This window comes from Acipenser ruthenus, chromosome 11 (genome assembly GCF_902713425.1).
Source record: "Acipenser ruthenus chromosome 11, fAciRut3.2 maternal haplotype, whole genome shotgun sequence".
Classification (NCBI taxonomy): Eukaryota; Metazoa; Chordata; class Actinopteri; order Acipenseriformes; family Acipenseridae; genus Acipenser; species Acipenser ruthenus.
In genome coordinates, this window is record NC_081199.1 from 12,169,466 (window position 1) to 12,181,914 (window position 12,449).

At 44.2% G+C, this 12,449-nt stretch overlaps 1 protein-coding gene across 6 annotated transcripts in view; it reads right to left on the bottom strand.

The window, feature by feature from the left end:
* The window catches only part of LOC117426939 (serine dehydratase-like), a 23,764-nt gene continuing 11,315 nt past the window's right edge, over positions 1-12,449 (bottom strand). For all 6 annotated transcript variants that reach the window (XM_034045193.3, XM_034045192.3, XM_034045191.3 and 3 more), the window contains exons 4-8: positions 12,306-12,445; positions 9,415-9,503; positions 8,209-8,436; positions 7,452-7,576; positions 1-3,679 (exon numbers count right to left, since the gene is read on the bottom strand). In XM_034045193.3, coding sequence (XP_033901084.3) covers positions 3,489-3,679; positions 7,452-7,576; positions 8,209-8,436; positions 9,415-9,503; positions 12,306-12,445 — 773 coding nt within the window. In that variant the 3' untranslated portion in view covers positions 1-3,488. The remainder of the gene's footprint in view (positions 3,680-7,451; positions 7,577-8,208; positions 8,437-9,414; positions 9,504-12,305; positions 12,446-12,449) is intronic.

The following is a 12,449-nucleotide window of genomic DNA, read 5'->3' on the forward strand; positions in this document are numbered from 1 at the left end:
TTTGGAGAGAAATTAGGTTGTTTATTAGCTAATCAACTTAAACATAACAGGGGAAAATCAACAATTTCCACTATTAAAGATCAATGAGACATTATTACAGATCACAAAAAAAACAAAGAAACATCAAGTCCTTTTATTCTAATTATGGGCAGCAGTGTGGAGTAGTGGTTAGGGCTCTGGACTCTTGACCGGAGGGTCGTGGGTTCAGTCCCTGGTAGGGGACACTGCTGCTGTACCCTTGAGCAAGGTACTTTACCTAGATTGCTCCAGTAAAAACCCAACTGTATAAATGGGTAACTGTATGTAAAAATAATGTGATATCTTGTAACAATTGTAAGTCGCCCTGGATAAGGGCGTCTGCCAAGAAATAAATAAATAGTAATCTATATAAACCTGAATCAGATCCTGACATCCCAAATACATTAGTTTTCAGATAACTTAGAAATGCCTTTACTCTCTGAACATGACTTTAAAAAATACCAGACAACTGTCTGTCACAAAGACGGCCGGAGTGGGTGGCGTCAGACCAGAAACAGGAACACAAACGACAGAGAGATGGGGTTTTGGTGAGGCTGAACGCGTGATCGCGTTCAGCATTTAATAAACAGAACAGAAAATAAAAGGTTGGAACAGACAAAAACACTGGACACGGCACTACACGCCAAAATAAATAGACAAACAAAACGGACTACACAGACAAACGGTGCACGGAGACAAACAAACACGGTGAGTGAAAACACGTTAACAACTACTACTACTATTATTATTATTATTTCACCTCCGTCTCCAATCCCGTTCTCCACTCACCGAACACCTAACCCTGACTGACTAAAAATGTGCCTATTTATACTGTTGTGCTGGGATTCAATTACTAATTAATTATTCACTTGAATCCCAGCACGTGAATTAATTCTGTGCAACCCCGTGCTCACATATTATATTTTAAATGCACGTGCGTGATGTGCAATCCCGTGCCTAAATACAAATATACACTTTTTAAACACACGTGAAACACAGACCTGTTTATATCCCGTGTACCAATCTATACACCAACATTAACATACGCACGCATATATACAACATAGAACACACAAATGCACACAGGGGCGGGGCACTTTGCCACACTGTCTTACAACTGAAGAGTCACACAAAGCTGTGTTTACCATGCCTCGTGGAAAATGCCCTGGCCAGGACAGATATCTAATTGGATTTTAAAAGCACTTTTGGTCCCTTTCATCCTGTCATTTTTAAAATGGTTAATCATTTACACACTTCAAATTTACTGACACGGTCTATGAACACAGCCTTAATCTCTCTTCTGTTGAAAAAAAAAAAAAGATAATTCACTTTGTACCAATTACTGTCTATTATCATTAATAAATACTGATACTATTTCATCAAGGTTAGAAAGTGTCCTTTCATGTCTGACAGCCTCTTAATATCATGCATCCGTGTCTCTTTAGATGCAGAGATGCTTTCGATATGGTTAATTGATCTTTTTTATTTGTGGTCTTATTAAAAATGGGATTTGGGAAATAGATTCTTGAATGGATTAAGGTTTTATATCGTTCCCCCCGTGCTTCGGGTGTTACTGATGGAATTGCTTTCCAGCCCTTTAAGCTCGTCAGAGGTACCAGACAGGGAGTGCAACTTGTATTCTCTCTTTTATCGAACCCCTTGCCATTGCTATAGGTCAGGATCGCCTCATTTCAATCTAGAAACACACATCGTGAAATACGTTTATACGCTGATGATAGTGTTGTGTTTATTCAGCACCCTGATCAATCATTACCCCTGTTCTTGAGCTCATAAATGATTCTGGGTTGATCTCTGGTCTAAAGTTTTGTCCCTAAACCAGTTGAGGTGGGATGCTGTAGCCTCACCCCTCTCTTCCAGGAGGTCTCTGAATGGTATCAGATATCTTGGAATTGACATTTGTTTCTAATATATACTCTGTCCTGGGATCCAATGAAGGGGAGATTGCTGACCCTGTTAACGTGGGGAGAGATCTCAGATTGCCACCTGATTTTGTTTTCTGGGGTACAATATGCTGTAATTCTCTGTCAGTTTCTAGGAATGTGAAACTGAACCTGATCCAATATGAGGCTCTTCACAGAGCACACCTTTTCAGCAGAAGGTTGTTTCAGATGGGTCTCTCAGACACTCAGACATGCAAGTGCTTTTCAGGAGATGAGATAGACAGTTATGTCTGTGCACTGTGGTCCTTTCCAGTAACAGAACAGTTCAGGAGATGAGATAGACAGTTATGTCCATGCGCTGTGGTGCTGTCCAGTAACAGGACAGTTCAGGAGATGAGATAGACAGTTATGACCGTGCACTGTGGTCCTGTCCAGTAACAAAACAGTTCAGGAGATTAGATAGACAGTTATGTCCGTGCACTGTGGTGCTGTCCAGTTTTGGAGGATGGTACTGAGCACTCTGTCTTGTATCCTGGACTGTGACATTCCGGCCACACCTGCACTATGTTTATGAGGTGACTTTTCAAGATTTTACCTTTAAAAAAAGCTATTTGTATTACTAACCCTTACAATTGATAAAAAACGACTATATAGAGCAGAAACTTACAAAGTCACATGACCTCAATATTGCAGTCGTAATAACACTGAAAATATGAAGTTGCCATCTGAAATGTTTTATATGAAATGATTATAAACTGATCATTATCAACTGTTCTTTGTTCTTAGTGATAATATTTTACTTTACATTGGTGCATTAACTGATTATTTTACTGGAAATATGGAATAATTATTGGAAATGAAATAAAGAGTTTGTTTCAGTTTTAAAAGATTTCTTTTGTAGTACCCCGTTTATTTTGGCCTGTGATGGTCAATCACAGTCTTAGAAAAGGTTGTAGAAAACTGTTATTGAACCATTCTGCCACTAGATGGCGGAAGAGCACCAGCATCCCAGCAGTCTTTCACTAAAGAGGGAACTGCCAGGGTTTAAAACACTGCTGTGCTCTCACTTTTTTAGGTGAAGACCATTTCCTTTACCACCGACACAGAATGCAGGGTTTTTATAAGAGGAGATTGTTTATATCAGTGATCCTACATACAGTGCTTGACAGCACAGGAAGTGAAGCGTGTCTTAACATCTTTAAGAGTGTTATATCCTCTTCCTAAATAACAAACCATTCATATTCATTATTTCGAGTTTTCCACTTTCTACCCATATAACAAACAGTTGTATTCATTATAATGACCGTTTCTCCTCAACAGTCACTATCACTTATCTCCTTTACTATTCCTTCAAACCCTCTGCCCCCCCTCCACTCAGCTCATTTCAGCCCTGTTCTCTATCACAGTGTCTCCCCTAACCCCCTCAAACCCTACACCTTTCTGCCCTGTTCCCTATCACAGTCTCTCCCCCAACCCCCTCACTTTCTCCCTCTCTCTTGGCCTCACTCTCCCCCTCAATCTCCCCATCTTTCTCTCCTCAGTCTTCCTCTCTCCCCTGCCTCCCCGGCTCTAGCCCTGGATTTGTCTCTGGTACTCCTGCAGCTGGGCCAGACTGATGCTGCTCCCCCCACACACGATGACCACCAGGGGGCCCAGTGGAGTTGGCAGCCGGCCCTCTTCCTGCAGCCGGCGGGTCACTCCGCTGTACACTGCACTCAGAGCTGCACCACAGGCCAGCTCCACCAGAACACGCTCCTCATCTGAGGAGAGACACAGAGCAGTCAGGAGGGGAGTCTCACACACACACACACACACAGACACAAACAAAGAGCAGTCAGGAGGGGAGACACACACACACACACACACACACACACACACACACAGAGCAGTCAGGAGGGGAGACACACACACACACACACACACACAGAGCAGTCAGGAGGGGAGACACACACACACACACACACATAGAGCAGTCAGGAGGGGAGACACACACACACACACACACACACACACACACATAGAGCAGTCAGGAGGGGACACACACACACACACACACACACACACATAGAGCAGTCAGGAGGGGAGACACACACACACACACACACACACACACACACACACATAGAGCAGTCAGGAGGGGACACACACACACACACACACACACACACACATAGAGCAGTCAGGAGGGGAGACACACACACACACACACACACATAGAGCAGTCAGGAGGGGACACACACACACACACACACACACAGAGCAGTCAGGAGGGGAGACACACACACACACACACACACAGAGCAGTCAGGAGGGGAGACACACACACACACACAAATAGCAGTCAGGAGGGGAGACACACACACACACACACACACACACAAATAGCAGTCAGGAGGGGAGACACACACACACACACACACATAGAGCAGTCAGGAGGGGAGACACACACACACAGAGCAGTCAGGAGGGGAGACACACACACACACACAGAGCAGTCAGGAGGGGAGACACACACACACACAGAGCAGTCAGGAGGGGAGACACACACACACACACACACATAGAGCAGTCAGGAGGGGAGACACACACACACACACACACACATAGAGCAGTCAGGAGGGGAGGCACACACACACACACACACAGAGCAGTCAGGAGGGGAGACACACACACACACACAGAGCAGTCAGGAGGGGAGACACACACACACACAGAGCAGTCAGGAGGGGAGACACACACACACACACACACACACACACATAGAGCAGTCAGGAGGGGAGACACACACACACACACACAGAGCAGTCAGGAGGGGAGACACACACACACACACAGAGCAGTCAGGAGGGGAGACACACACACACACACAGAGCAGTCAGGAGGGGAGACACACACACACACACACACACAGAGCAGTCAGGAGGGGAGACACACACACACACACACACACACAGAGCAGTCAGGAGGGGAGACACACACACACACACAGAGCAGTCAGGAGGGGAGACACACACACACACACACACACACACAGAGCAGTCAGGAGGGGAGACACACAGATGTACTGCATGCTGCTCAGGACAACATTGAAATGATACAGGGTCAGTGCTCGACGGCAGCACTTGATATTTATCACTTAAACACTCTGCATTAAATCTGCACTCAACTAAAGAAACGTCTTACACTGGCTGACAAATGCTTTCAAAGGTCTGAAGAAGTCAGTTTCCGAAATGCTTTGGCACACAGTTTCTATTGTTTCTATCATGATTATATTTAAGGACTTGAAATTCTTTTAAATTATTTTCCCCAAAATACCATGATAAGTCACTCTCCTTTTAGAGGGACGTATTTGTTTTGCACCGTCAGGTTCTTCATTGAAAACCCATGAAGCCTGTTAGTCGTGCAGCTTAATGTAATAGCTTTCATTGTTTCACTGTGATCAGATGCTGTGAACTGTGCCTGGCAGACAGGCGGAGGTAAACAATGCTCTGAACACAACATAGAGCATATTCTCTAATAAACCTGAGGAGCTCATGTCCAACCAGTTAATATCGAAACAGACTGACCTGTCGAGATCTTCCCGAGTCTCTAATAAATATGACATGCAGGTCCTCACTGGAGAACTGCATTAATAAAGTGGGTCGTAACATGATTGAAAGATTCTGAATCTTATTGAACAGTGAACAGCTTTCAATGCAGCGCTCAATTGACATAGTGTAAAGTAGCGCTGTGCCGCGGCATACATTTTACCCCATCCCGAATGTATAAACTGGCCCAAAATTAATGAGGCACGGCGTAAATGACCACATTTAAATGATTAAATGTGCTGCGCTGGTGCTCAAAATGGGCTACCAGTGGCACAGATTAACAGACTAATCTGAAAAATAGCGCCTCCCCTCCAAATGGGCTACCTCAATTGAACAATAGGTAGGTCATTTGGAGTGGCAGAAATGACAGTTCAAAATGGCTAACCTGTGTTTTAAACAAAATGTACAGGTTTTAACCTACTAAAGAGGCAGAAATGACATGTGTTGACTAAGTGTATACTTTATATTATATTATATTATTATTATACAACAGATAAAACCAAATATATATAATGAAAAGGATAACTTAAATGAACCAAGTTTATTATACGATGAATACAAACAAGTGTACATAATGAAATAACCAGTATCGAGCTATAATTTCATCCTCAGGGAAATTAAAAAGGTTCATGCGGACCCTAAATACTCTCCCTTCTTCTCAGTACTCTCTCTGTTCTTGTGTTGTTCAGGAAGGTTAGGAGCCTGCACTCTCCATCGTAAGAAATACATTATCACTGCTGCCATAATGCTCTTTCCTGTCAGCTGCTTTCTGACTTCTTCTTTGCGCCCAAATAAGACCAATTTGAAATCTTACGCAGTACACTTACTACTATGTGCCTATTTATCTATATGTACCTCTATTTACCTACTTGTACCTATATTTGAAGTGCATATTTTTGGTTATACATTTTGGCAAAATGATAAATGTTTAACACAGATCCCAGTTCGTACTAATCCTGGAATACCTTACCTAAGGCAACATTAAATAGATTAGTGCCAGTCAGAGTCTGTGAAACTTTATGTTAATGTTTAACAGCTCTGCTTTGCAGCGTGTATCCCTGGTAGAGGCTGCCTGTGTCAGCCCAGCTTTGCAGCATGTATCCCTGGTAGAGGCTGCCTGTGTCAGCCCTGCTTTGCAGCATGTATCCCTGGTAGAGGCTGCCTGTGTCAGCCCTGCTTTGCAGCATGTATCCCTGGTAGAGGCTGCCTGTGTCAGCCCTGCTTTGCAGCATGTATCCCTGGTAGAGGCTGCCTGTGTCAGCCGTGCTTTGCAGCATGCATCGCTATAGAGGCTGCCTGTGTCAGCCGTGCTTTGCAGCATGTATCCCTGGTAGAGGCTGCCTGTGTCAGCCCAGCTTTGCAGCATGTATCCCTGGTAGAGGCTGCCTGTGTCAGCCCTGCTTTGCAGCATGTATCCCTGGTAGAGGCTGCCTGTGTCAGCCGTGCTTTGCAGCATGTATCCCTGGTAGAGGCTGCCTGTGTCAGCCCTGCTTTGCAGCATGTATCCCTGGTAGAGGCTGCCTGTGTCAGCCCAGCTTTGCAGCATGTATCCCTGGTAGAGGCTGCCTGTGTCAGCCCTGCTTTGCAGCATGTATCCCTGGTAGAGGCTGCCTGTGTCAGCCCAGCTTTGCAGCATGTATCCCTGGTAGAGGCTGCCTGTGTCAGCCCTGCTTTGCAGCATGTATCCCTGGTAGAGGCTGCCTGTGTCAGCCGTGCTTTGCAGCATGTATCCCTGGTAGAGGCTGCCTGTGTCAGCCCAGCTTTGCAGCATGTATCCCTGGTAGAGGCTGCCTGTGTCAGCCCTGCTTTGCAGCATGTATCCCTGGTAGAGGCTGCCTGTGTCAGCCGTGCTTTGCAGCATGTATCCCTGGTAGAGGCTGCCTGTGTCAGCCTTGCTTTGCAGGATGTATCCCTGGTAGAGGCAGCCTGTGTCAGCCATGCTTACCTAGAAAGCGCTCCACAGCCTGCAGAGCCTGCAGGTCGCTGATGACCTCAGAGATGATGCTCTCCTGCTGGGCGTACTCAAAGGCTTGTGTACACACAGTCTTGGCTCCCAGGCACTTCGCTGCACTGAAACAGACACAGGCCCCCTTCGAAATCAGCACGCACTCTTTACATGTGACACAGTTAGGGAAGTTTAAACATGTACATGCGGCACAACATGTTCAGCCATTCACTACATGGTTAGCTTTGGTTTGCTGCTGCTTGTTTATCTGAGTGCATTCTGTCTTGCTTACCAAAAGCATTGTTTTAACAATGTAGAGTTTAATTACAGTTTCTGAATCTTTCATTTTTCATTGTGTGACTTGGTCTCATGACTCTGCTTCTTTGTGGATTTGTACCAATTTATAAGTGTAAAGTAGAGTTTAGTTTACTGCAGTTAGTGCCTCTAAACATGAGTGGCTGCCATATATTTCTTAACACACTGGTTCACCACATACTAACCTGCAGAGGAAGCCAGAATAAATAGCCATACCACTGAGAATCTACCAGCTTCCAATGTATGACAAACACTTCATTGAGTTGTTCAGTGGTACCCCAAAATGTTATCCACTTGACAAGCCTGAGGTTAAGGACACTAGTACTAGCTCCAGTACTAATCCAATATTTCCTGAAACCACTGATAAACCGTTCAGTTGTACACTGCACTGACTAAGCCAAATAGATTTGTTGTAGTCTTCACTGATTTTTAAGCCACCCACCTTGTGATGTCTGGAAGGGTGACCAACTTCCCCGCTTTCATTGCTGCATTTAGGCAGTCAGCCCCTTTGGTTTCCATGGCAACTATGGGCACATCTTCCCAGCCCACCTCCTTCAGGCCTTCCACTACCCCGCAGAGCAGCCCTCCTCCTCCTACTGCCACTACTATTGCCCCAGGCTTGGTCGGCAGGTAGGCCTTGAGTTCCTTCACAATGCTGGCATGACCTTCCCTGGGGGGGGGAGAGAACACATACATTTGTTTAACCCTTTTTAAACTGCAAATATTTAGCCAGAGTTAAGATATGCCACAAAAGAGTCAACTTGCTGAGAAATGCACCCACTGCTGGTGAGCTGGTGACCAGGAAGAGTTAGGAACTGGAAAGCAAAGGGTTACAACCGTTTCATTTCAGGCAACAAGCACTTGAATTTAGAATCTTCCAGTAAAATTAGCCAGCCAATTCAACATGATCTGTAAGAACTACATGGCCAAGTGTGAAAATTGGGTTTTGGTTTAGCAATTCGAATAGTGTTTAGTGAGGGGATTTCAAATCCTTCTGGGATATATAGAGGGTGTGTTAGGGTAGGTTCCTGGGGCACAATCACCCTTTTTAGTGGGTACAGCACTCAGCCACCTATAGATAACTTTGTTTTATTAGCTTTGTTTTTGTCTTTCTTTTGTTTCCAGTTTGTGTATACGTGCCTGTGAGCTGTACCATAGGTGCCAAAAGTCTATACATATCTCCCCAATTTAGCATGTCCAATTATGAACTTCCTCACAGCAATCTCCACAACAGCTCAGGAAAACGGAAGGTTAGCCTTTACATCCAGGAACTCGAGACTGGATGTTGACGAGATACAAACCCCAAGTGAACAAAGGCTAGCCATACAGGTGTCTGCTTTGAGCTCACAGGACGCCTGGCGATGCTACTGTGAAATCCCTAGTGAAGATCAGCACAGCCAGGACGTGAACCTGCTCTCCCCTGACTGCATGACTTACCCTGCACACCACGCAGCCACGCCTATACCAGGTGAGCCACCCGGGGACCCCTAGTGCTCAGTTTAAACACACTTCCACACTCTACACAAAGACAAGCATGATACACATTGCGTTTCTCAAGAATAACTATGTTGATTAACCATTTCCATAGAAATTGAGTAATATGTCTTTGTCTTATCAGTGTTCTTAAGACCCCCCTCCAGCAGCTTACCAGATAAGGGGATGGTCGAAGGGGGGGATGTACTGCAAGCCCTCGGAGTCAGCCAGTCTGTGCGCCTCCTCATTAGCATCATCCCACACCTGTAACCGGACACATGGAGACACTGCACATTTACACAAGGGCCTGAATTACATCGCTGCTGTGACTGTACTTTATAATGGCTATAGCAGCTCCATGCATTTCATTTGAACCATGCAATACAAGAAAACAATTGAGTTTCACAGCTGCAGACAGAAGCAGATACTCTCAATAAATTGCGCTAAAAATTGTCCTCAACAATATTCGTTGCAATTAGTAAAGCAGTTCTCTGAGCATGGGCGCTTCATCATGTACCCTCGCAGGGGATTTCAATAATAACCCTCCACGATATTTGCAATCTAAAGCGCTATGTCCAGGAATTACTCCCCCCTAGAGTTATGGGTTCAAAATCTACTTTCACAAAAGTTAAAGATTGCAACAAAGCATTGGATAAAAAAAGTATGTGATTTCTGACAAAAGGGGTCATCAAGTAATAGAAAATAGAGCTTCCCCACCCCCTTTTTTTAAATACATGTTGCTTGTAGTTTCTGTTGCAGTAAAAATAGGGTTGGGGAGGGGCTAGTCAGACCCAATAGGCTTTATACCTTGTGACCCCTTCCGTTGATGTCACATTCTTATAAGGGTTATCCCTTCACTATTGCTTGTACATGTTAAATCATTTTGGTCTGGTTTTATTTAAACAAATAGATAGAAATGGGCCACTAAGGGAAAAGCCACAATCCTGCAACTGACGGTCTGTGTTGTTTTGTGACGGGGGTCACTGGAGACCAGACTGAGACCACCAAACTTATGTCACTTGTGAAGTGGATTTCAACCCACTCAATGAGCCCTAGAGCCCTGCATGACAAGGGTATGCTTGGGGGAGGTTAGTAGGGTTACTTGAGTCAACAGACAACACAACATCAGCAAAATAATAACAATACAAGACCAAGTAAAAGCCAAGCTTCCAGTGTAAATAGTTGTAGTATGACAATCTCAAGTGTTTCCAGACTTCTCACTATGACTTCCCTTTTTCACCATATTGAATTTGCACAGTACATTTGCAATTATCCCTTATTTACCACAGTTTACTAAGGTTTGTCACATTTGTATATGCTTTACCATAATCTTCTGGGCTTTACAATGTTTACCTATGCTTTGCCATGCTTTTGTTGTTCTTTATTACACTTTGCTATGCTTTTACTATGGGAAACTTGTATAAGGGGTGGATGAAGTCAATGAATATTTTGTGGTTTCACAAACTTGTGAAGAACTCCTGTTGAAAAGCAGAGGACTCAGCTCAGTATTCAGCTACAGAGAATACTTGTTTTTCCTCTCAAAGGTCATTGTTACTCAGGCAGCAATGTTCCATCTGCACTCCTTGGTTTTCACTGGCACTTGACCAGCGTGAGGCCTGGCGCTCAGTTAGAGGTGGAATGTTGACTGAAGATTCTTAGAATAGATGTCTCAGCAAACAAGAGGGTGTGCTCCATGCCAACCAATCAGGGCCTAGCTACAGACGAGCCCATTCTTTCACTATAAAGCTCTTTGGAGCACTGCGATTTTGTTAGCTAATACAGATGTTTGTCTCACTCTTGTAAAGAACTGCCCCACTGTTCTGCAGCAGTGATTTTGTGGCACTCATCTTTATTGAGACCTTTTCAATAGCCATGTTGCATCTGTTTGGAGGTGAAATGTTTCTTCTAAACCCAATATGTGTGTCTCTGCAAGGGAACACATTCTGCTCTAATCAGTTCCTTCTCCTGTTAAGCCTTGAATGCACTGATGGAATGGGATGCAGGGCTTTTCCCATCATTTGCAATCTGCACATTATTAAGTACCAATCAATAGTGATATGACAACAACTTCTCGTAGTGTGAATTGATATAAAATGATCTAATAGCTTCTCTTAATGCACTTAAAGCACTGCATCCTGTTCTGATCACCAGAGAAGTAAAAGGACATTGTGGCCTTGGAAAGAGTCCAGTGAAAAGCAACCAGACTAATCCCAGGTTAAAGGAATGAGCTACAAAGAGGGGCTGAATCTAGAACAAAGACGAATCAGGAGGAACATGATTGAAATCTCTATAATATGAAAATAGTTTGACCAGAGGACACAATTGGAAATTAAATGGAGATAGACTTAGGACAGAGGGAAGGAGACACTTCTTCACACAGAGTGGTGAGGGGATGGAATGGGCTACCTAGTCATGTTGATCTAGAATCACTTGGATCCTTTAAGACCCAAATGAAGTTTTGAGATAAACTGAAATGGGTTGAATGGCCTCCTCTCATTTGTACATTTTCTTATGTTCTTAATGTATGTTTGGTTTACCAGGTTACAACCATTAACATTGGAAAAGCATTGTGGGCAGCAGTGTGGAGTAGTGGTTAGGGCTCTGGACTCTTGACCGGAGGGTCGTGGGTTCAATCCCCGTGGAGGACACTGCTGCTGTACCCTTGAGCAAGGTACTTTACCCAGATTGCTCCAGTAAAAACCCAGCTGTATAAATGGGTAATTGTATGTAAAAATAATGTGTAAAAAATAATGTAATTGAATGTAAAAAATAATGTGATATCTTGTAACAATTGTAAGTCGCCCTGGATAAGGGCGTCTGCTAAGAAATAAATAATAATAATAAAATAAATCAGCATGAAATACCACCTAGCGCAAATATGGTATTTCTTATACCCAGTGGGAACAGTGCGAGAAAGTCAGGACTTTCACTAAATGCCTTAAATCAGTTCAGATTGATAATTATGAATGCATGTCCTGGAATAGCGGATTTGGTGTTGTAGAGCTTTTTATTTTGAAATGGTTTTTGGTTTCTTGTTTTCCTCAGTGTTGTGGGGTTGTAACATACCTTCCCGAACACCTGCACCGTGGCTCCGTGGTCCCTCAGCTTGTGGATAACGAGGTCGGAAGAGGAGCTGGGGACGACGATGGTAGCTGGAACTCCCAGCTTCTTTGCAACAAAGGCTGTGGCTAAGCCAGCGTTCCCCCCTGC